Source organism: Camponotus floridanus, unplaced genomic scaffold, assembly GCF_003227725.1.
Source record: "Camponotus floridanus strain SB8 unplaced genomic scaffold, Cflo_v7.5 scaffold21, whole genome shotgun sequence".
Lineage (NCBI taxonomy): Eukaryota > Metazoa > Arthropoda > Insecta > Hymenoptera > Formicidae > Camponotus > Camponotus floridanus.
Window position 1 is genome coordinate 533016 of NW_020229337.1, and position 27543 is coordinate 560558.

The 27543-nt window shown below is 29.9% G+C and overlaps 1 protein-coding gene across 3 annotated transcripts in view; it reads right to left on the bottom strand.

Annotated features, from left to right (window-relative positions):
• Positions 1–27543, bottom strand: part of LOC105253065 (low density lipoprotein receptor adapter protein 1) — a 77927-nt gene that overhangs the window by 29389 nt on the left and 20995 nt on the right. The window contains exon 1 of one of the 3 annotated variants that reach the window (XM_011260834.3): positions 11738–12125. The exons of the other annotated variants lie outside the window; for them this stretch is intronic. Coding sequence (XP_011259136.1) covers positions 11738–11783 — 46 coding nt within the window. The 5' untranslated portion in view covers positions 11784–12125. Of the gene's footprint in view, positions 1–11737; positions 12126–27543 lie in introns of those variants that run through there. 3 annotated transcript variants of the gene reach the window in all.

Sequence of the window (27543 nt, forward strand, 5' to 3'; positions counted from 1 at the left end):
TGTATGGATGCTAAATCCGATTTACTTTACCTATTTAAATGAATCGAATAAATAAAGCTACTTAAACATAATTTTCATCTAAAGATTAGTTCTTTTGCATAAATCATAAATTGAAATTGTTACTTATTTATATAGAAATATTTACAAAAAATAATGTGTGTATGTATACTTTCATAAGTATCATAAATAAATTTACTTTTACGTGCATATGCTTTATGATTTTCTCTTTTTCATATATAAAAATGTACATAAAAAATAAGAAATATTAATTAAAATTAGTCAGTTAATCTAAAATTATTATTCTTATAGTCTTATATTATAAAAAATAATATTCTTTTCACAATCTCTATGAATGAATCATATTATTCATATTTTCAGAGATGCTAATAAGTAAAATTTGAGGAAAACAACATACCGAAAGAATACTCCGTATCGAAAAAAAAACCTCGAAATATCTTGTCGAAGTTATTTCCACGTGACAGTGTCCGCGATGTATGACGTAAAAAGTAGCCACACGACGAGCCGTGCCGCAACGCGCGGCAATTAGTTTGGCCAAATCGAATTTCCATGCTAGAAATCTCGACAAAGCGGGTAGCCGAGAGGCAGCCGGGGCTGTCATTTAATTTGTATTTAAATTGAGTGCCGAGTGCGCTACCCTCGAGTTCTCTCCCCTCGCTTCTCTCGCGGTTCTGCGATTCCGGGCGCGACTGGAATAAAATTGTGCCTGCGCGGAAGGGCTCGTTTATTTGCCGTCGCCGAGTTTCGACGTCGGGAACTTAAGTCAATTACGATGACGTTAATCGAACGAGAGAGGGAGTTGAAGAAAAGGAGAGACGCATCCAAATGTATTCCACGAGGCTAAAGAACGAGGAAAAGGGATGTTCCGATATACCAGCGCGGCTTTTCCACCTCTCGAAGCGATTTAATAAGCTCTCCGAGACAGTCACGATCAATTATATCGACCTTGAGAACGACCGGGCTGTCGATAATTAATGAACCATCGTCGATTGTAATTTAGCTACCCGAAAGAGCGTCTGGCGAACGTGATAAATTACGATGTTACTGCGAGCGTCCCTATGAATTTGTAATCTGAAAAACTCTCAGTAAAAAAGTATATTTTTGCATCGACAATTTGTGCTAATTAATTAATGATTCGCTACAATTTGCCACTTGATCATGCTGTATATAAATTTTAAATTTTACATAAAATAAGAATCGATAATTATAGATAAAATTAAATTAAAATAAAAACGATTTGTCGCCCTAGGAGAATCACAGACTTTATGCATGTTCACAAAAAGAGCTATAAGAGACCGAGAGAAACGTAAACACGTACAAAATGTTCATTTATATTCTGTTTTGACAATCAAACCAATAATTCATGATTGGTCCGTTAATTAATCATTCTCTCGCCAAATATTGGCGAAACGTTAATGCATGTCATATACGTACGATGATACGAAGCAAACGCACAAGCATCGATTGCGCATATATTAAGAGCGAAAAAGCTTCTCGACTCTTTCGATCTTACGGAGTGGTAAACATCCAAATGATATTATTCGCGAGCACTTAAAAGAGCCTCAATTAAATATTATTTCGAGAGGTCATTAATTAAGCAACGCTAACGTATCTCGCGGAATGCGATTCATATACGCATCTCTTTTACATACTCATCTTGCATTTTCTATGCGAAAATGGTAGCAAAGTAACGACATTTGAGGAAAATTTATGAAAAAATATAAAATTCTTGATTTTTTTACATAAAATTTAAAAATATTAATATTAAATATAAATACTAAATAATTGCAGTCACATATATTGATTCTGATGTTGTATTATGAACAAAATTTATATAATGAATAATTTACAGAGAAAAGCATTATTTTCTTTCGCATTAATTTTATATTACACATAATATCACATGATAAATAAAAATAATTAGATGTTTGATCAATTTACACGTCTAAAATTCCCTTTGATTATCAAAAATTTGTAATTTCAGCTAACAATAAGTATATAATAATAATAAAAATGATAACTACATAGCAATTTCATAATATTACCACCAATTTTTCTTCCATGGCCTTGCTAGTATATAATAAAAGAGGAACATCATGTCAATAAAAATTAATTAACGAAGCTAAAGGGGAAATGTGAAGGGGAACCAAAAGTTGATTCTCTGTACATAGACGATATCATTTGTCGTTGTCTAACCAAAATTGCACGATATTCAAATATAGCGCTTTAATTAGCAAACTACTGAATTTGTCAAATAATATGGCTCGTATTGCATGACAAATGATCATGTTTCATACATTGCGCAATTGGATAGTATAAATATTCCACACAAAGACTATATTATATAATAATAATATATATATATATATATATATATATATTCTATATAGAATATGTTATATAATAATATGTATTATATAATTATTTCTAGTAAATATATTATAATAGTGTCCATATGCTTTCTTCTCTCTGTCTCTCTCTTCCTATAATACATATGTGTGTAGTGCGAGCGTGTGTGTATGTGTATCTATAATGTATAAATTATTTAACGTAGTTATAATCATAATAAATAAATTATCATAATAACGTAATTATTCTTATTAATGTAAATAAAATAAAATATAAATAAAAATATTAAGTTAAACGTAATTAATAAAATTATAATAAATTATATTAATTTTATAACAGATTATGTTAAAATAAAATAAAAATATAATGCTATAATGTATAGTTTCTATGGATTTTCGAATGATTTATTTTGCTTGTTTGAACGTTAGCATTAATATAGTAGCTGAAAGCTTTGAGCCGGATATGGCGTGTGAAAGCCTTACAACGTGAGCACGAATCCATCAGTACTATTCATCCATCATACTGGACATGTGTGGGAAATAAAATTGCATTCTTCGCAGATTCTACACGCCCAAAGAAGCAATAAAGCAAAAAAATAAAGCAAAAAAGCTTTTGATTCTGAATCAATTTTATCGAGGTTTCCAGTAATTCATTTATCTGGATCATTGTGATAACAATATCATTGACAATTTAACATTACGTCGACAGGCAAATGCTAATAATAAATTCAATAATAGATTATATATTAATTATGATTAATATCATTTATCGATACTTCTATTAAATGAATTAGAGATTATTATTCAGAGATCGTTGTTCAGTTACAATAATGTTCATGTACGTCAAATTAACGGTCTCATATATTTTAATAAAGGCTGTCATAAAGTTCTCTATTAATAGTCTTTCATTATTTATTACATTAATAAATTAGTGACATTTGTTATATATTAATTATTAACATGAAATTTAAAAATTATATATATATATATATATATATATATAATCTTTATATATATATATATATATATATATATATATATATATAAAGATAAAGATAAATAATATATTAATAATGATATGCAAGTAATGTTTCAGAGAATCTTTATTCAGTTAAATTTCGATAATATTATCGAAAATAGGCACCAATTAAAATGTTAATAGAAAACTATAATACTTTTTTATATTACTTTTATATATAATATTTTATAAATTACATTACTTTTGCATTTCTATTTTTATCATAAGATAAAGTGAAAAAACAAAATTCTATTCCTATTAAGTAATAAGATTGAAAATATTGAGTCGGCAGTGCGTGACGGTAGATTAATGTGTTTCATTGCAAATGACAACAGACAGGTTTCTCTTGATATCATCTCGCGACATCGAAGATACCTGCTACACGTTTCTATCACTATAGTGCCATGAGTAAAACACGTTGTGAAGAACGCGTGATTGGATATGGTAATTTTATTATGACGCAAATGAGAAAGAGAGAAAGAGAGAGAGAGAGAGAAAGAGAGAGAGATTGTTAACGTCAATCGCCCTTTAATTATCGAGTGATACTCTATGCGACGGCGATCGAAACCAGCTGCGAATTTATCTCGCGGCGGTCTACGCTGATATTCATCACGATAATGTACAGGATGAATCAGAAACTACAATTGATTATAAATCGCATTTTTATATTCTGCATTTATCATTCAGTGCAATCATTTCGCTTTGTCTTTTTTTTCAGGAATCCGAGATTAATAAGTCACATTTAATGTTAAATGTGACTTATTAATGTGTCAAGCTTATGGGTTCATATTATTATCGATAATCTTGTAGGCAATCTCCCCTTCAATTTTTCGCTTCGTACACGCAATTTTGACGAGTTGCGATATCGCTATATGAGCAACGAGTTGTACTCCCTCCTTTCACAACTCTCATTAATCATGTATTTTCCGCTTGCAAATACCGGATCTCAATGCCGTGACGTAGCACGAAATTTGCACGGTAACGCGCGATAAATGTATGAAACGAATTATACATCGTCATCGGAAACGGACGGGCACGCACTCGATATGAGTTCGACATCGAAAAGCACCTGGCGCTACAGCTTATCGAGAACCGACAGATTATCGAGTTTGGAGTAAGCGTGACACGGAAAACGCGCCGATTAATTTCCGATATCTCGCACGAAAATGTGCGAATTTATCTCGAAATTCATGCAAGCACTTTACAGTCTTGTTCATTGCAAAACGCGTTGAATTTCATATCCGGGATCGGTATGATGCCGAAACTATTTTGAAAATTTCTCACGACCCGGTAATTATGAATCGTAATTTAAAATTCAGTTAAATATCATTTGCGATTAATGAAGAAAATTATGAAAATTATATTATTTTAAATCTAGTTTATATATAACATGTAATATTAAACAAATCACAAAGAATACGTAACTTGGAAAGTAATGAATTTTTAAAGCGCTAGGAAAGTGATTTAAAAATTGCAACGTTGAATAAATCTGGTCGATTTGGTAAAACTTTTTCTGTAAAACTTTAATTAAAATTGTATAAAAATCCATTTCAAATTAATAAAGAGAAAAGATGTTAACCTAAAATCTTCACCATTAAATAACTTTCGATATTCGATGCTAAAATAGCATAGAATATAGAAAGAGAACAATAAATGTAACCAGATCTAATATAAGTATACTTTGCATTTTCAGTAACAACGTTGCGTGAAATTCGAAACAGGAACACAGTCGCATTGCATTCTTTTTTTATGCTGACACTAATATGGTATATGGCGTCATGTGAGATAATGATATAATGTTTCCCTTGAACAATTTTTACTTTATTATTAGAAATGCGATACATCTGTAAATGCGGGACACAAATGTAAATATAAATATTTTCCACGTTAGGTTCTCTCTCTATCTTTTACATCCAGTTTTTTATAAATTAAAATTATCACAAATTATATTTTATTTATTAACTTTCTACAAAAGGCATAATAATTAATATATCGCGATATATTTTAATTCTTTCCTTTCTTCTGAACAATTAATAATTAAATAATTGTTAATCAAGGTAAACAAAATGTAATAATGTATTATACTTCGTGTCATATCTTCGAAAATAGTTTCACGGTTTACATAACTTTCAAAATAATTAATAAATTTTCTTGAAGCCAGATTTGTACAAGCAATTGTTATCAAAAGACAGTAATAAAGTGATGCTTGATGTAACTTGTATTCGAATTAAATGAGGATTGCTCCATTTTGCCTTCGCAATAGAATTATAGCATAAAAATCAAATTTGTGCTATAGCTTTTTCTCAACAATGTCTGTTATTATTACAACTGCAATATCTGGATCCAAACAAATATTTATTATTTGAAATTATACTTTTTTTTAATCAACGCTTCAAATATAAATCCTAGATAATTTATTTCGCATAGTTATAGTTTAGAATATGTCACGATCGAGCTTTTTAAAGATAAAAACATGTTTTTCTCTCTTCTACATCTCTTATTTTATCATAATATTATTCTACAATTTTATTTCCGGTATAGTGGAAAGGGTTTTCTTTTTTTGGATACTATTTTCCAATTCTGCATTTGACGTATAAAACGTGGTTAATTTCATTGACAGAATTGACAATAATGTCGATTTTCACGATCTCTTAACCTTTTGAAGTCCGTTTTAGATAATCTATAGTTTACGATAAAAATCGAGATAAAATTTTTTTTACCAAAGTTTGTATATGTATGTTATATACTCTAGAAAACATTTAAAGAAATAAATTGTACAAAATAAAATATACAAAATATACAAAATACATAAATATACAAAATATATCTGTACATAAAAATATGCATGATATATAAAATTATAAAAAAAAATTTCTTTCTTATCTAAAATATAAAAAAAGTTAAACATATGTGTGTTTAGCGCTAAATATATGTCGCGAATATTCGGTGTTCGCGTACGGATATGTTATTTCTATCCCTTCGAGCATCCCTCCGTCATTAAACCAGTAGATCTTTGCCGCGGACTTCTGTAGATAATAACCGCGCGGAATAACTTGTAGAAGCAAGTTCATTATCACCGATGGTCCGGCTATTTGCATATCGCGTTGCACGTTGATACGCGCTGCATGTAGGATCGTAACTGGAGCACGGCGAAATTTAACCACCACTGGCGGACTTTAGGGAGGTCCATTAAAGGACGCTTGTATGCTTACATTTCCCGCGCGCGATATTACCTCAAAATTACATTTCTTCGCTTCGATAACAATGCAATATCCCTTTTTAATGATAGTATTATTAATATATTTCGATAATTCGCGGAGCACATGTGATCGCATAGCGATAATCAGGAGAATATTAACATTACGATTATGAAGCGCTTGTTAAACCCGATGACGCAACGGACGCGACGGAACGAATATTCATGTGCTGTTCATTGTCTGTTGATGTTAGATTATTCAGAATGGATATAACGTTGATGTTAGATTATGCGGAATAGAATCGAAGTCTAATGGCAAACTTTAAAAGTTGACGGAGGAAATTGTGTTATGTAGATGTACGTTTTACACGAGAAAAGAGATATGTTGCTTTCGTATAATAATTTATATAGAAAAATTTGAATTATTTGAAATAATCTGAAGATAAGCGAATATTTTTATTATGTACAGAAAATAGGAAAATAATTACGTAGAGATATAATAAATATATTTATTATATATAATAAATATATTTTATATAAATATATTTACATAACATAATCCATTGTTCAAAATAAATTGTTACTTATAATAATTCATATTTTTAACACATACACACACAAATATATATATATATATATATATATATATATATATATACATATATATATATATATATATACATATATATATATACATATATATATATATACATATATATATATATATATATATTACATTAATAATTTCGATAATATATTACATTATAATAGCTGCGGGAGAAATAACAAGTCTCATTTATCATGTTTTAGATTCATTCATAAATCTAAAACGATAGAACATTAGCATGCTATCAAAATTTCCTTGACTCAAGCTGATGCATGGAAATATCTCGTTGTTGAATAGAATAGCTTCACCTAAATGGGCACACTTGCCAACACAATACCGACCACGTCTAATATCCTGCTGACTATTGCCATGACATTCTACAACAGTGGTAACTTTCGAGGCTGCCGACTGCAACGCGACAGTTTCTTACATCCCAAAGGAAATCTAGACGACAACGATGCAGTTTGTCACACAGTATTGAAAAACTGTTGCTACGAATGAACAATTACTTCACTTGTTTCACAGTAAAAAGATAATAAGAAAAATTTTCAATAATATGTCAATTATTAAAAATTTACTTGTTTGAACTTTATATTATAAAACTCGCAACCCCTTGAAAAACCAATTTTGAAAAACTTTTTAAATAATTAACTTATATACATTTGAAAAAAAATTATAAAAGAAAATTCGTAAAATATGATAATCAATTGTTACATGAAAGATCAACATTGAAGATATCAACGTTCATGGAGAACATGATTTGCGAATATAATTCATGGCTACATACATATAATTAATAATAATATAATTAATACTATTATATAATTTCAGAAAATCAAATTATATTAAATTCGATATTCTCGTTACATTTCCCGTCCCTAGCACCTGTGATACATGTCGGATTTATGTAGATTTTATGATCGATAATTAGTATAGAAGGAATCACATTACGCATATAACGCGTGCAAGCGCATACATTACCATAATCTTAAAGGCTCTATTATGGTGCTTATTGCGAATAATCGCGTTAACAACGCCGATACGCCGCTGCAGTTAATGCCATCGCTGTAGCAGCGGCTCTCTGTTATCACTTCCCGACATTTCACAGCCATGCGTACAGCCGCCGTTAATCTTGCCAAATGAGCTTGCGGGAAATTGCAAAATTACCGAGCGTCTCAATAAACACACGATTATTGCAAATGAGTCGGGTCCATTTCAGCAACGAGAAGTAAGGAAAAGTAATAAGACATAAGATAAAGCGACTACATCTCTAGAAGTAATCTTATAACGAGATAAGTATAAAGAATATATATGCATAAATTAAAATGTGTGAATTAATTTGAAATCTATATATTTAACTTTTAAGACTCCTATTACTTTTTTATTAATTAATTGGAAAATAAAAATTGCTAACTTATTACTATTTATTAATATTTTATACGATATATGTTGTGATTTTTCAAAATATTTCATTGCAGTTATTTCTATATTTCTCTTTGTTGTATTTTATTATTATTATCTGCTTGTATGTATGCTTTTATTATTATTATCTGCTTGTATGTATGTATATACGTACATTTATACAATTTCGAACAATACCATTATTCGTATTTAGTTTTTTGTTACAAACGATGAAAATTGAAATTTTGTTAAAAAGATAAATAAGCTAAGTTTTTGCACAACAAAAGTTACATAACATTTTTCACGAAAATAAAATAATCAATATTAACTTTATATATATATATATGTATATATATGAGATTTGCATTTTATATTTCTACGTATTTTGTAATTAATAAAATGTACATTTATATTTTATATTTTATAATGTATATTTTCATATATATTTTATAATGCCTATTTTCTGTGCGATACACTAATATTCATGTGAAAATGTTTCATTCAACGTTTTTAAAATCCCATGGATTTTCTTGGAGAGATTTTAATACCGTGTTTTTTCATCAAATAAAATAATATTAAAAAGAAAACATAATTGGAGTTTCTCTAATTCATAATTAACACGTTGCGTCGTAAATAACATGACGTGTTACAACTCACACGTAAATATCTTATACGGAATTTTTAATTTTATATGGAACAAACATATTTCACAGAGAATTACGCAATAGATATGTTTCTTTTGCTTAAAAAATATGAATATTTTTAAGACAAATTTTATATAAATTACAAAATAATTTATTTGACAAAACATATTAAATAAAATTCCTATTGCATACATACGAGATATAATACTTAAACATATACGTATAAATACAAGTATTTTTTAATTTTCATTTCATATTGCAGTATAAATCGTTCCTATGCTACCGTTACGTATTTTTCCATTAAAACACGACATCTGCGCGTCGCGTAAAACATTTTCCCCCGGAGAATCCCTTCAATTAATCAAACTGGTCCTCTTTGTGCTCGCGATATGCTACAATATTCATACTTCATCCGTCATTCTGTGAAGTTTTCCCGGCTGGAAGCATCATGAGAGGACCAAGCCAGTCACGTTGCCAATATCGCCCTGACAGTCAGACAGCCTCGTTTAATTTTTATTCTTGGTAGGCCAAGCACGTGAAATCATTACGAATAGGAAGGAAAGTGGCATTCGTGAAATCTTTATTATAAGCTCGCTACTGAAATTAACAGAAGATGCACGATAATCATAAATTAAGCCATCATTGAAAAAAACGGCGTTATAATGATCACCTATTTCATGATATAATTAAAAAGTGTATTCTTTTAAATATCTTTCATATTTAAAATAAACTAGATGTGGAATAATAATTAAATAATTGACGATAATTGATGCTCTATGTTTTTATAATAAAATAATTATAATATGTAATATAACTTTTTTCTGTATTATGATTATGTAATTATATGTTGTTATTATTATTATTATTGTTATTATTATTATTATTATTATTATTATTATTATTATTATTATTATTGGAAATTACAATGTTATTTTATTTTTAATAACTTTTAATTTTTTTAAATAAATGGTTTATAAGATCACATGTTTATCAAAGCTTGTTCATTTATTTATATTTATATTTTTTAGTTACTCATAAATTTTATTTATACTTTTTTTCGATATCAATCATTATTATTTAATATGTTTTAATGATAGATATAAAATCATCGGAATCATCAAATTGTATAAATGTGTAACGATAACAGATTAGACGCTTGCGAAATTAACAGTCTATCATCATGAAAGGCAAATGAATGGCAAGGGTTAAACATACACAATGTAAAATATATGACGAATATGTCGCATTCACTGACGTCTTATCGCTCCCTAAACCAAACAAACTTATCGCGCGAGAAATTAGACCACCTCGAGATTTAATCTTTACTCTTTGAAACGCATTCTTTATGTTATGATGCATATATTATTTTGCGCAATATCAAATTTAAATAGCGCAATATACGCACTTATTACTTATTTGGAACTTTATTTTTTTTGTCTGCTCACTATAAAATTGTAATATAAATACAATCAAAATTAATATAAAATATAAGACAACTTACATATATTATAAGGCAACTCGCATGTAAAATTCTTTGTCTATATATTAATATTATACTACAAATAAATATATTATTTCAATGCGTTAAACTTTCATAATTTTAATATTTCTAATTTTCTCTAATTTCTAATTTTTTCTCTTTTGCAATTTTTATGATTTATTTTTTGCAAATTACATGCTTATAATAATTGTACAATAATTTTTTTTAAGAAGAATCATAAGTTAGAGGATACGAGAATCATGCAAAAGTAAGTAATAAATAACAATCTTGCTACACACAGTTTACGAAATGAAAGATAGACGAACTAAAAAACGAGTGGAAACAAATAACTAAATCAATTCAATCTTTCATGCCGTGAATGATTAGTTGTGAACGAGTATTCACTCAAACCATACTGGATCATTTACCTTCAAGTGCTGTTGAAAATCAATTTCGAAAATCTTATTGAACTGTAGATACGTTACACCAATTGGTACCCACATCTCGTTTTAATCAATCAACTTACGCTCGCTTTTTCGCATTTAGATATATCCGCAAGATATTAAATTTCACAGTTCAAGGTTGAAATTCGTGTTCAATTATGGATGATTGATAGTATTATATAACATTTTTACTTTTTTTTCAGATCTTAATATCTCAAAATTCTTAATTAAATATTATTCCATTATCAGACTATTTTACGAGAGAAAGTAATGATTTGATGATTTTGATAAACCGTATATTTTTGCATTTTTTTTGGAGTAATAAACATAAATGCTAATAAAAATAGTCAAATATGCAGATCATATACGATTAAAAGTCTTTTGAAAACATGAGATATCTATTATATTTCGCCAATATTTTATTTCCTTATTTATTTTCCTTTTTACTGTTGGATCGTGAATATTATGTGTTGAATCAACCATCACGAGAAATGTTTGTTTGCCTCATCATTGCAACTCGCGTTTTTCAAGATTTCCCTAACACATCTCATACACTCGCCCTTTCCAACCGATCAAACTCACTCTTATGCTTGGAGCTGCTCTTCCACAAACTCCTGAAGAATGACATTCTGGTCCAGCGCAGTACCAGCAGCTCCAACAGCTCCGAGATCTTCTCTCTCGTCACAATCTGCCTCGCCAGCTTTCTCCCGTTCAAGAGCTCGTCTCTCACTCACAACTCTCGTGATAACAGTTCCGCGCCACGCTCAAAACATGTGAAATCGAAATTGAGCGATCGTTCACTGTGTACGTGTTACAAATCGCGACGTTGTATTTCCGGCTTTCCGAGTCCTTGGAAAGCTACGAGATCGGAATCAACGAAGCTGAAAGACGGACAACAGCTGGCGGGATTTTCGGCGAGAACACCCGCGAAAACGTGTTGCCGCAGTGGCAGCGCGCCGCGATATGAACCGTCCGGAACGGTTTATAGCGGCGCTTCGCCCTTGCAAGCGAACATGCGCATCCCCGTCCGTCCTTGCCCCATCGTTCTCCCTCCCTCCCTCTCTCTTTCTCTTTCTCTCATTCTCTCTCCCGCCTCCGGCCCGGATTCCGGTTCCGCTTCCGAACCGGGTCCCACACACGCTGAAAGGATAAAGATTATTTTCACACGTTTCGCGACGACGAACCCGCGACGAATAGAAATAGGAAAATCGCGGGTCCAAGAACTTCGGATCGATGAAAGTAAATGTTAAGGTGAAGACTTTAGAGCTATGGACGCGAGATATCAGAAGTATCCAAGGATCCGCGAATTCTCTCTGTGATAAAAATTTCTCGTCGAACATAAGATTAAAAAAAGAAATATGTTTCTCGGAAAGGACTATGAATTTCGTATCGAAGTAAAAATTTTTAATTAATGAACATCATCACAGAGAATATTTAAATAAAAAAGGATTTTTAATATTAAAAGATTTTTAATTTATTATTTAATATTTTAATATTTTAATATTAAGTATAATCAAAACTCGGATTGAGATTTTTAGGAAACAACATCCTTAGCTTACGTTTCAATTTAACATACTTAATACATCATCGCAAATAAAAGCAGAGCTTAGGATAAAACCGACATATTAAGAGTTTTTTGAGTTTATCAAATTATATTTATATATAATATATAATAGGCAAATTTAATATCGGATTAAATATCACTAAAGTGGCTATTGTCGTACGAGCTTGCGAAGTAATTTAGTATTCATCTCCGCCGACGACATAGCCGCCAAGAAATTGATGCGTTGCTCGGGCACGTTCCAGAAACATGGGACGGGAAGGTCTCGCCACCTAATTTCATGGGAGATTCTAAACTTGCAGATCCCAAACTTCGGATAATCTCGTAACAAAGATAATGACCCTCCTTAGTCAATTTAATGTGTTTATCATTTTTTGCATTTCTGCGGATTAGAACGAAGGACGCAAACCACGAAAAATCATTATCGTTTTTTTAAAAAGATACTTTGAAACACAAATCGAAATAAAGATGTCGCAATAATACATAACGTAATTCGCAATAATACGTAACGGAAGTTTAAAATTTCTACAGAATGTTCTATGAATATTTTCTGAGATTGTGGACATAATATTACAGTAAGAAAAGCCATAAAAAAACTAAGAATTGTAATAAAAAAAGTTAAATGAGAAGTAAATAATAATCTTATGATAATTTTTATCTTTTTTAATTCATTCTAAAATGCGAGTCGAATTAAACTCGAGGAGTTTTCTTGTCGATTTCAAGATGGGGAGAATGAGGGAAATTATCCGATAAGTTTAAGTAATTCTGCATTAATCAGGAAAGCAAAATTGACCGGAAAATACTAATTTCATACTGTAAATTTTCCCACAGTGTTAAAAATTTGTAGATTCAAGATTATTAAGTCTGCGTGTTCGAAATCGAAACGTAAAATTTTGGATTAAATTTGAAAATATAGCAAGTGTTCGCGCGCGTATACTTCTCTGATAGAAAAATACGAGAACGAGATAGCGATTCGATTAATGGGGATCGTTATGCGTTCGTTAGCGCGCGATTGACTTTAGACAGCGGTGGTTCGAATCGATTTCGCGTGCGTTCGACGAAATTGCCAATCAATCGAGAGAAATCGGGGAAAACAACTGTCCACCCGTTGGGTAAATTACCCGCATCTATCAGCCGCATCGGATTACGAATTGAACTAACGCACCAGCGAAAGCAGATCGTCACGAGATAATTGTATACTGGATAAAAAGGTAATTTAAAAGCAAAAAAAGAGATTAAGTAAAAGAGAAAATAATTTATTACTATTATTAGCATTATTAAGTACGTGTGCGGATTGATTGAAAAATATATAAATATAAAATAATGGAAATAGATGGATAAAAAAAATACAAAAAAAATTAAGAATATAAAAAATAATTAATGTCTTAAAAAGTAATTTAGAGAAACAAGATTTTAAATTTATAAAGATAAGAATTATGACACATTTAAATTACTATTAAATAAAAAGAAATATTTATATTAGTACAAGAGAATTATGACACATTTAAATTACTATTAAATGAAAAGAAATATTTATATTAGTACTTATTATTTAATTTAAAAAATGCAATTTAATAAAAAAATGTATATTATATATGTATTTTTTAGGAAATTACTAGATGCGGTTAAAAAACTACAAGCTTGATAATTCTCTCTCTTTCTTTTTTTCTCATGAGGAGTGACCGGTTGTCAAAATCGACAGAACTGCCGATGACGCAAAAATTCGCGACGCGAAAGAAACTTTGGAACAAGAGTAAACTGCTGCGAAGATCCGAGGTGATTGACGAGAGAAATTGGCACGAATGTTCTTCGGAAGCCGAGTTGCGAGTTTTTGCACGCCCGGCTTAACGGACACGTTGCAAAACTTTACGTGGTCGCGCGTCCCTTCTTTCATCTCTATTGTAGCCCGATCGGTTCTTTTTCGTCGCGATATAAATCATCGATTAAAACCAGCATAATTTTCGATATGTTTAGATTTCAATTTACACAAAAATTGATCCCGAATTTGCTCGCAATAATTAATATACATATATTAATGATACAAATATTATGACTTTCTTCACATTTTTGCTGAAAAAAGATTAACTACAATTTCACACACACACAGTCCAGAAGTATTATATAAAAAATAACTACTTTTTAGGAACGTTCTATACATAAAATTGAAAATAAATCTCATTGAAATTAACCGTTAAAGCGGTTAAAATGCAAAAAAAAATGTCACTTATTTGTCGACGTTTTTCCAGGCAGAGAAAAATATCAAAATGCGAAAATCGAGACCAACTCTGAAATCGAACAGTGGCGGAATATTTTTCATTAAAACGCGACATGGAATTTTCGGGATAATGGACGATCTGTAAAAAAGATCTATGTAAAAAAACCTTGACGTCACAGCTGCTGTCTTCGCATCTCTCACGTATCTTCTTTCGCCCATTTCTTCATTCTGTTCATCGATTGGTACTTCATCTTTTCATCCTCTTGCTGAGGCAGTTGGCATCGACAGGAATTCTGCATTTGACAATATGTACTTGTCGAACACGTTTCACGAAACCGAATGACGTTTTTCGTGATATGTCGTGTGCGGAGATAATTGAATGATTGCTTAACCAAATGTTATACGTAATTTTTAATATTTTTCTTCTCTTGAAGTGGATAAAAATAGAAAAAAAGATTTAAAAATAAAAATTTAAAAATAAAAAAAATAAAAAAAAATATTACAATATTCCAATACATGTTTTTTCCTCAGTAATCTTTTCTAAAGAAATGTTCTTAGTATGTAGTTTAAGTCAATTTGAATTATTTCATTATTTTTCTCTTAAATGTGTGTGTGTGTGTGTGTGCAATATATACAAATAAATAAATTTAACTAGATTAATTAATTAAATTTATAAAATTGTATAAAAATATTAATAAATATAAAATAGCTTGTGTATCCAAAACCCTCTTAAAAAGAATTATCCAATTAAAGCTGTAAAGACAGCATTAAATCATTATCCAAATTTTGAGATAATAAAATTTCTATACAGATTTGATTTTATTCTATTCTATTTCATTCTGATACTTTACTATTAAGATTCTTTCTATCTAGAGATAAAATGTGTATTTGTTTATATATTTCCATTATAATAAATTTCGTATATTAAAATTTAAAACATTTTGTTCAACGAAACTCAAATTATATTTTTTCTTATCTTATTTATCTTCAAATAACTCATATATAATATGTATAATATCAAGAAACCCTAATTTCACAACTTCGTGAGAACAATAATAATTATATATCGATCCAGAACAATAATTATATATCGATCGCGATATCCTTCGTCTCGTCTCCCATGATATATCCGTTGCTATTCCATTAGCTTTACAACGATACAACTGACATTGTCGACAGCGAGTCAATCCCAAGTTTGGCACGTTCGTCAAGCACACGCACAATACACACGTGTGTACGCGGTTCGATACATTGTCGTGTACGGTCATCGGTCATGCAACGTGGTACGAATTCCATTACGCACGATTATTCGGTATTATGCGTGACTCGGGATTGTGCTCTGTAATTTCGAGTCCCTCCTCGCGGGACGAACAAGGCATTGTTACGCAATCTTGTGCAGATCAGGAAATGCATTAATACGATGCAAATGGAATATGGAGTATTTCGTGAAATGTTTGTCGAACTTTATGCAATATATCCGGATAAATATATAAGAAAAAAGCTATAACTATATATAAACTATATATATAATAAATACTAATATATAAACTACATATAACTATTATATATATATATATATATATATATATATATATATATATATATATCAAGATTCTATCAATTTTTTTTCATAAATTTTTACGAAACATTTTTTGTATTCGCCGAAACGATTTTTGTATTCCAAACGAGAGTGGATTCAATTTGTCATTCATAAAATTTTAAATGTGAAACGAAATATAACTGAAACTTTAAATGTGAAATAAATTGCAGAAATAAAATGAGAATATATAAATGAGATTTAAAATATTTAAAATGTAACAATATCGTCATATTTCCAAAAGAGATCTAGGAATTATGGATTTGATACATTGCAATTTGAATGTTATATTTATCGCTCTATCTTCGATCCGTACAGAATAGCATTGGCTGCTCCAATTTCAAGATATTGATCTATATATATATATATATATATATATATATATATATATATATATGTATATATATTATAGCACATAAGCTCTTGATATAACGCATTTGCAATATTATCATGTAACAGAGATGCATGTACGCGATACTCAAAGTAACCGCAATTGATCAAATATCATTAATTAATTATTATTACTAATATATTATAGTCAATTCTTAGAAAAATTATGATATGTCGTCAGTCACATTATCAATAATTTTTTAAAAATCTGCAAATGTATTTCAACTCGTTATAACGAAAAAAAGTTTTTGCGTTTTGATTGCAAATTACTATATGCGATTGCTCAAGTAATATATAAATCATGAATAAAAATCTTTCAAAAGAAGCATAACCAGCAAAAAGTGAGACTCGTGCGTTTATCAAAGAGCACGACATTTTAATTTCTCAATCTCAATTTTGCATGATAAGCGGATCGACTTGAATATTATTCGAGTTTTTATTAACATTGACAAAAAGTGCATAATTGCATATTACATCACTAACTGAAATTACGTCTCGAAACCGTTTTTTCATGCAATAATATATTCTTAGATATCATGACTTATAAACAACGCTATTATAAACAGCAAATGATTATAATGCTAATCGATATAATGCGATTTTATTAAAGAGCATTGCAAAAGAATCGCAATATTGCTCTATTACGGGTACAAAACGATGCAGCACGAAGTCGAAGGACGGTCATCAATAATGGATCAATATACTCGTATTAATCTATTGATCCTGGAGAATACAACAGCATCTTGAATTTTTTGTATATATATATATATACATATATATATATATATATATATATATATATATATATATAGAGAGAGAGAGAGAGAGAGAGAGAGAGAGAAATAGAGAAGGGGGAGTTTAAACGATTATTAAATTTTCATTTAATTATTAACAAAGATTTAAATAACATTATAAAATATTTTACTTGAATTTATTATTATTATTATTGTTTCTAACAAAATTTAACAGGTCACAAAAACATTTAGAAATTAAATAAAGTTAAGAAAAACAATTTGTATAATATCAATGTTCAATTAATTTAAAAAAATTAAATATATATTTAATTACATATATTAAAATATATATGTTTGTGTGCTCAATGTTATAAATATAAAATATAAAAATTATAAAAAGATATTTTTTCAAATGCTTGTTTAAATATCACGCATTTAAGATATCACGGAAATATGAAAATTTGAAAAAGTAAAAATTTCTCGAAAATATTACGAATAGATCAAGATATGAAATTATGCCTCTTTGTAATTTCGTTCTTATTATCGTTCTAATATATTCCTTCTTTACTAAGACGAAATTCATACCACTGGAAAGCCGGGAAAATCTGCCGGATATTGGCCAGAGATTCCAGACTATCGCAAATGAATTCCACATCCGATTCTTCGCCTTTGATGCGCGCGAAGAAACGAATCCTTTCGCAACTCCTACAAGTGAGATTCAATTCTCTACTCGTCGAAATAATCTAGATTGGAAGCAGGGGAGGAAGAGAGATTCCGGCGAGGAAGACACGATGCGCTACCGTCTCTTTGAATAACCCGAACTCTTAGGCATCGCCATGTATGCGAACTATGCCAGTCATTTTGAGAGCTTCCCGGAGACTGTACAAGACTCGCTTTTACAACACGACCCTTGCTATATATATGTATATATATATATATATATATATATATATATATATATATATATTACTGTTTTTATATATTACTTTTTTTTCTTTCTTTTTTTCGTACGTGCTGAAGATAAAATGAATTTTTTATGGAATGTTGGGCGACGTATCCCAGCAAACTTCATTTATAAATTCTTTGAAGAACTTAAAACGATTTTTCCTTAGCAAAAATTTAATTACAGATGCCAGCTTTTCTCATTATTTTACATTTTTTCATATTAAATATCTTAAAAGAGTAGAATTCGAGAAAATTAGATAATATCACATTATAAACATAATTTATATAGAAGTTTTATATAAATTGATCCTGACTTTTTCTATTTTTTTCTTTGAATGAACGCATAACGTTAGTAAATTTCTCGCTTCGTGAAATATCCAGCTTCATTTGTTAGAGCAATGTAAGCCGAGCATGTCGACTCGCTATTATGCTACATGAGTGCCTCAGCATTTCGCTATTATCGCGTATATGTAGGATATCCGAGCTATTTCGCGATTATTGTAGAACGCAATTCTGCAGAACGTATACAAAATACGTAATTGTGTTGCAATAGCCATTAATAATTAATATTTTAATATTTGGTATATGAAAAGATATATATAAATCACATAAAAAAAATTCTCTAAATATTTTTATAAAATCTCGATAATTAATTTAAAGAATTATATTTATATTGCACACAGTTTACATTTTTATAAAAAAGAAATTAATTTTAAACGTTCAAATTAATTTAAACTTTCATCACAATTGAATAATTTTTTAATAGTTTAATTTGAATTTTAACATTTTCAACAAATAGCAAATATTTTTTAAATTCTCATAAACAATTTATTGTTTATATATTATATATTTTATATATTATATATTTTTTATATTTTATATATTTAAAAAATTTTTATAATTACCTTTCGTGTTTTATTTAAAGACCTTGCATTTATTTTTCTTACACTTTTTCATCTAAAAGAGAAAGAGAGAACTTTAAATTTTTTAAAATTATCTATAATAATCTTCTACATTTTTTCTTTTTACATTTTTTCAATCATTCATAAAATTGTTAAAATATTTCAAGTATTATTTCAACAAAATATGACACACTGAAAGTACCGAACGGTAGTCATGGACATCGCATATCATAAACCTTGATAAATCTTGATCATCAAGGGGAAGTTAAAACTTTGACCTTTAACATTATACTGTTAAGACGAGTCGTAATCTAAAGAGGTATCAGGGGCCATCAACAACTAATTGTAAATGAAGCTCGTACGAACGAGGAGAAGAAAGAAGGGAAGGATAAGAAACGTGAGATGAAAGTTTCGAGAGAACTTGCATCAGCCTAGCATACGCAACACTAGCGCGTTCTGGTTTCCATATATACGTATATGTGCGAATCGCGTGTCTTTCCTGCAAAGGTGGATGCCTTGAAATCGAAAATTGACTATTCGAGCCTGAGTTATCGATTAGAATATTGTTATTCGGACATTCTTGATATTACAAATATACGCATGTGTGGATATATCAGAATAATATTTATTTTTAAAAATTTTTACTGTGAAGGATATACAGTAAAATAATATTTTTTAAAACCGAAATAATATATAATAAAATAATTTTTCTTATACAACTTGTTCAAATATTATGGAAAATTGGCAATATAACGATAAGAATATTTATTAAATAAATTTATTATTTTTAAACTAATATTTTGTCGAGCTAACATTAAAGAGAGAAAAATTTAATTTTCCTAAAATAAGTAACTTTAAATTTTAAATTTAATTTAAATTTAATTTAAAATTTAAAATTTTTAATCATTCTATTACAAAACACTTTTTGTGTGTGTATGAGAGCCATATCCGAGCTAAAATAATAAAATAACACACTTCTGTGGTCCGTCATATTTCGCATTTTTCTCTATAAAACAAGAAAACAAGGAAATTCTATTCTTTTGCTGAACAAGGAAAAGTATGTTCAACAGACTGAAAATAATAAATAAAGCATCTATGAACATGTGCAAACATAATAATGCATTCAAGCTAAACCGCTCATCTCTAAGAGCAAAGAAGATTGAAAAGAATTCGCGTCCATCATAACTGATTTTCTTCATCTTTCATCATTTTCTTTCGCTACTTTTTTTCTTTCTCTCTTTCTCATTTTCCTTCTTTCTCATTCTCTCTTTTTATCTTTTTTAGACTGACAGTTTCACTCTGATAATACCGCTACTGTGGATGCTTTTTCAATTCGATCGACAATCATCGTTCTTGTTTTGCACGCATCACTTCTTCGTCTCTTTTCCGCATCTTTCTTGTCTTTTTCTCCATTCTTTCCTTCAGAAGCTTTTTTCTCCTTTTTTTGAATTTGTTCAATTTCGACTGGTCTTGATCCAGTCAAATCTCAAAGTTGAAGACTTTTTAAGAGACTTCTGATTTTCAAAGAAAAATATTTTTTTACTTTTTCTGGGATCTTCAGAAACTACAACTAAGAAATCCATTTCCGTTATCAATCATACGTAATCTGCAACGTCTAGATCCGTTAAAAATTTCTTCACAATAATTATTTATATTATATGTACGAAAAACATGTATGAAAAACAATTTACAATTAAAAATTCAAAACAATTTAAAGAAAGTTTAGTTTTAGTTTTTGATCCAGTTGAAATATATATTATTTATTATAATATTGTCTCATCTCTATTTCTTTTTTTTATTTAAACATTGATTATTCTATGTTGCATGTTTTGCATATGCAGCCAAATATTGATTCCTCTCTCGTTAAACATTATCATAAATAATTAATGTTTGAATTATTGGAGAAACCATCTTCTTCTCGTATCACGTTCGCAAGGAATAGTAGATCGTCGTCCGTAATAATTCCCTTTAATACCTGGAAAATCGCCAGGACTGCTTCGTGTTCCATCAACGACGCAATTAGGAGAATTTCGCTTGCAAACGAGACAGGAGCGAGATATTCTCGACATCTCCATTCTTGTAACACCTGCTGCTAGTACTTGCTGCAACTAATCCACAGCTGAAATTGAGGAAATCGCAGCCGCCTGCTGTTTTTTCAGTGCCTGCATCTTGCGTGGATCAACCCGTTAATACGCGCGCTTTTTCCTACCTTAACTCGTTATTTTGTATGCAAATTAAACAGTATCACCAGCAATAAGCTAAAGAAAATTTTGGAAGACAAAACTTCTGTTTAAACAATTAGACAATAGCAACTGAAACATTGAGATAAACTAAATAAATAAAACTAAACTAATTCTCTTAATTTTGATACTATATGAATTACATGACAAAAATCTCTTCCTTAGAATCGAATTGATAAAATTTTCTATGGTTTATTGATTAAAAAATCGTATATATACGCGCATATAATAAAATAAAATAAATTTTCAACAGTTTTCTCTCGTATTCTTTCTTTCTTATTCCTAAATTTCCCTCCACTTCCTTTCTCGAATGATATTCATATCGACATCGGGTTATCGAATATAAAAATATATACAATGGATTTGTGTTGTTCGAGCATAAGCATGTAAAATTTTAGATAGAGACGGACGAAGGGTGATTTATCTCGAATGAAAAATAAGAAAAGAAGCAGAGGAAGCATAAGATCCACCGGCAAAATAAGAAAAAATTGTCGACCGTTAGCCGGCTGCACAAGTGACCGTTTATATTACGTGCATGTCAGAGAGAGAAAGAGAGAGAAGAACAAAAAGAGAGAAATGAACCAGATGCTGGCAGTCTGAAATCGGCTGATGCAAGTCCGGCATGGACTCTCGCGATGGAAAAGCAAGGCACACGAAAGGATTCAGGGTTAGTGGAAGTGTGTAAGTATAACGTCGTCTTATGAGTCTGAAAGAGGAAGGCCATCACAGAGAGAAAGAGAAAAGAAAGAGAGCGAGAGAGAAGAAGAGAGAAAGCGGGAGGGAAAAAAGACATAATTGGACCCAACGGGAGTGCATGCACTGACTGATGCAACAATCGGGCTTCTGGCCGGCATTTTCTTGACGTAAAAAGAAACGTAATACCAGATCTTGTCTTGATCAATCTCGTGGATTCATTTAACTTATCTCACGTTTCGCTATTTAACTCGACGTTAAATAAAGTTTGTTGCACCATCAAATATATCGTGTAATGTTAAGTACTTTGGTATTCAAATATTTCTACAGCCTTTTTTTAATGCGACTACAAACTCGTGTAAGTGAGAAGAGATTTAAATCTTTACTAGAAATTCGCACATATGCTATAAAATATTATATAATTGTTTCTTACTTTTTCAATACGATACAAAGCATTAATAAGAATAGAATAGCATAATGCAATTAAATAAAATAAATTCTTATCTTTCAATTTCATAGAGAAATAATATCTGATTGTTTATCGAAATAAACAAAACTGTTATACATTTATTTATTATTTCAAATGCATCACATTTCAGATACTTTCAGTAATAGCAAGATATCACAATGCTAACCATATTTTTATTCTTTAAGAGAGTATAGTGCAATGTTTCTACCAACCGCGCGATCGGAGGCAGGAAAGCGTGCCTCCCATTCTTCTTCGTTAGAATAGACGCGAACATGTTGAAGAAAAGATATCATGAGAATAGATCTACCTTTTAGGAGCGCGTAATAAAAGGACTTGAATATTATTTGGCAAATATACATTTTCGTAAATAAAAAATAACAAGGATATACAGCAAATCGAGCAAATCATTATAAAACAATTGCATTACATTCACAACACGGAATATTATACGATTATATATCATTTGAGAGAAAGAGATTCAATATAGATTTAAAGGAAAATGCTAATCTCTTCTGCACAAGATTTAATGAATAAAACATATCTTAAAAAGAGAGCAAATATTTCGAGAAAAAAATATATTGATGAAATCTCCAAACATCCAGCAATTGCTCGAATAAAAAATTTAAAAAATTTTCTGAATATTATCTCCATTTATTATTTATTTTGTATTTTAGGATTCGAATATCATTTCGAAAGAGGCTCTTTGCAAATTTTAAGAATGATCAAAATTCCTGCATGCATCTCTACCGTCTTTGTTTCCATAGCGAAGAGCCTCATGTTCCTGAAGAGCTACGCAAGGATCGTAAATCTCCGCAGTAGCGGAGGGCTCGAGAACTTTTTCCAGTAGGAAAGGCGAGAGAACGAAAGAAAGAGGCGGGAGAAAAAAGCTATGGACGCGAAGAGGATCTGATAGATAGACAACGGTAGGAAAGGGCCAACTCTCGCGCGAGTTTTGCCGTGGAAATCAAGTAATTTCTCGGGGGACGTCCACGGCTCGCCATTGTCCTGCTCCTGTTCCTTTAACCCCTAGAAAACGGTTATTCCGCGACTACGAATGATGAAGGCAGAGTCGGTCGCCGCGATGGAATCGTCGGAAAAATAGCGACAACAAGGGAAAAACTTTAATACAAGTCGACCCTCGCAAGACCTAACACCGATCTACGGACTGCTATGAAATTGTATCTCGTGTATGAGAAAGTGATTTAAAAGAGAGAAATCTTTCTCTTTGAAAAATGTTCTTTTCTTTTCAGTTTCACCTTTTCAATCATTGTATTTTTTCGAATTGAAATCGAAATTTTCCCAAAATTGGTCCTATCAATAAACATGACGCGTTTCTTTGGGATATTTTTCACGATGGTATAGTCATTTCCATAACAACCGTTTATAACCGAGTTCAGCGACAGTCAGAAGCACTCTTTATAATTCCAGGCACGAAATCGCACCGAGAAAGTTCTTTATTTTCCTATCGGAAAATGTAGCAGGAACGGGGTCAACTCGTGCTTACATGTTTGCGAAAATCGACAAGAATTCATCGATCAAAGTCCGCATTAAAAGCTTTCGCATTCGTCACCTCACGACTGAAGTCGTGTATCGTTATACATTCATGCATATATGAAATGAAGAAAAAAAAGTAAAAACTAACATAGATTTATGTTCACGAAAACTTTCAACGTAATATTTCAACGCTAACAAACAAATGGCGCACTTAGCGGCGCAGTAATGTCATTTTTTTTCTACGATGACTAACTTTCTGCAGTTTTATAAATTGATTTTGACAAAAAAATACCCTAATATAATATCCTATTTTTAAAATTTTAATATTATTAATTATTAACTAATAAATTTCCATTTTTTAACTTTCTTTTTAATTTTATTTTTTTTAAGAATTGAAAGACTATAGTGAACATGAATATGATTAAAATATATTTTGTAAATATTTATATATCTGCGAACACATATTCTAAATATAATTTTCTACGTACAATCGTTCGTTCTTCACTTCATTGTGGAACTGCAAGCGATTGGTACTCGTGAATATCGCGGACAGTATTCGCGAGAGATTAATTCCGCGTGAAAAATCCGAGAATTTTCCATAGCAAATGTACGAAAAATTATACATCCCAGACGTGGCAATTCTGTAGCAATACTGAAATAATGGAATTACGACAGATGCAGAAAAATGAATGCAGCAAATGTAGTAATTCAGCGCTCACTTGTGTGATCTCTCCTGGAGAATCTTGCAAGAAGCGCGAAAAGCTCCAGGAGTGTGATTCATAATCGAGCGCTCTCCGCTTTTTCATTCGCGAGCGAAAATATTGTCAGTCCACTGAACAATTTGCCGGACAATTCGCGAAAGTTATTTTGAGGATAAAGAGACAAAAAGTAATGCCTCACAAAGGATATGAAAAATCCGACAAAATTTCAGCCAAAGGATGAAAACTCGTTATACATTACCAGTTCGGAAACAGCTCTTGTTTTATTGTCAATATGTTCAAAAAGCGAAATGTAAAACAGATAATAAGAAGTTAAAGTATATTAATCCTGAAATACTTGATCAAAAGTGACGCAAGTTATTCGAATTTATTACTGTTATTTTTAAATATTACAATTTTAATATTATAATTTTATAATGATTAATATTTAATTACATATTATTATGTGATTACAAATGATAAGTTAAGCAAATTAAAATTTTTTCTAGTAATTTTGAAATATCGAAAAAAGAGAGAAAGAAAAGGAGAAAATAATATATTTTCCTAATAATGAATCTTGATATTTTGTGACTTTTATTTTAATTTTTATATTAATTTTTGTAATTAAATTAAACTATAAATTTAAAAGAATTGCCTATTTATTTTTATTTATTCATTTTATTAGAATTTTATTCATCGGCCGCGAACTTAATATTCAATAATATTCTTTAATTTCAAATTTCAAATAGTTTTATAATTAAAATTTTATCTTAAATTTTATTAAGAAACGATTGTTCCTAAATTCTTCAAATTCTTCTCATCTTTTCTGTGCTCGGAAGTCTACTTTTATTTTTTTTTTCGGTTCGCTCTTTCTTCATTTCCAGATCCGTTTAAAGAAACGCTGATTCAATTTTTTTCTCAAGGATGCCAGTCATGCACTTCCAAATGTGCCAACTTTAAATTAAGTTCGCCGATGCTGACAACAATATATTCTATGGTTTTGTATAATATCGCTATTCAAATATATTTCCAAGCGATGAGAACGTAATACATACTAATTTTCTCCCCCCCCCCTTTTGAATTTCATACTAACGAGACCGGTGGATATATGAGCGCATGTTGAATAATCGGCAATTTCGTGTATTAACCAAAATTTCCGAGAATTCTCGACGATTATAATTATTCGTTTTATTAACCAAATATTACACATGTCGAGGATTTATCTACGATCGAGTGAATGTCATAAAATCGCTCTAAACCGTTTTCGAATGTGGCTTCATTACAATAATGGTCCAATTTTTATGAATATTTGTCAAATATAAAAAATTAAAAAAAATGAGAAAGAATTAGAACAATTCAAATTTAATTAATTTCAATCAATAATATTAATTTTAATAATTTCCCATTGAGATATTTATTATAATTTTGACACTATATTCATCCATTGATATATCATTTTTCATGAGATTTCATGTTTCCTCATGAAAATACATTCCTGATATTCTTAACATTTTCTCTCTAAATCTTTTAATGCTTTCGAGTGAGTTGAAATGATACATTAAAACTTTCTATCAATTAAAACAATGCTGAATGAAAACTGATATCCAGTAGAACTTCGTGCGCGGCGGGTTAAACTCAATATTGATAAAATATATAGCAATATGCGTAAAAGAAGAATGCTTAAATAGCTTGTGCTAATTCATCTGGTTAATCTCGCAACCCGCATGTTTAGGCGCATGTTTGATGAGGCGCATCTTCAACGCGATAAAAAATCATAAATATTATACGACGCAAATCTATCGAAACTCTTTGACCCGTTTTGTAATACAAAACTGCATATACATTGAACTTGACACTGTACAATTCAAATAACTGTATCAGCGGAGCTTTCGCGAGTTTTGCTCGTAGTCGAACAAAGATCAATCGCAATTCTTTATTACACGAACGTTATCGACAAGATATATACATATATATATGTAAATTGCATAATGTCACGAGATAACGATGAACTGTGCCATCATTCGTATCAAACTAATTGCGGAATTTGCATATAAATGTATATTTGAAATATCAAATGAGTCTTTTGTATAAAATAGAGTTTAAATAACATATTGTAAAGAATTTACATAATTTAAATGTAAATCAGTAATCACAACTGTGATTTAAAAAATATTTTGATATATATTTTGATATGTATTTAAATTATATAAAATATAAAATATACTTAAAAACTTAATTTTATAGAAATGATTTATTTATATATCGTGATTAAATATGAATAAAGATAAAGATTTTTTCATAGAAATTTAATTTCAAAAATGGTTTCAGATAATACAATATTATATACATAATATAAATTATAAATTGAGAGATATTTTGAACTTTTAATTTAACGGTATATTATTTTACGAGAAAAATTTGAAAAAGAAAATATCCGCACATGTAAATCG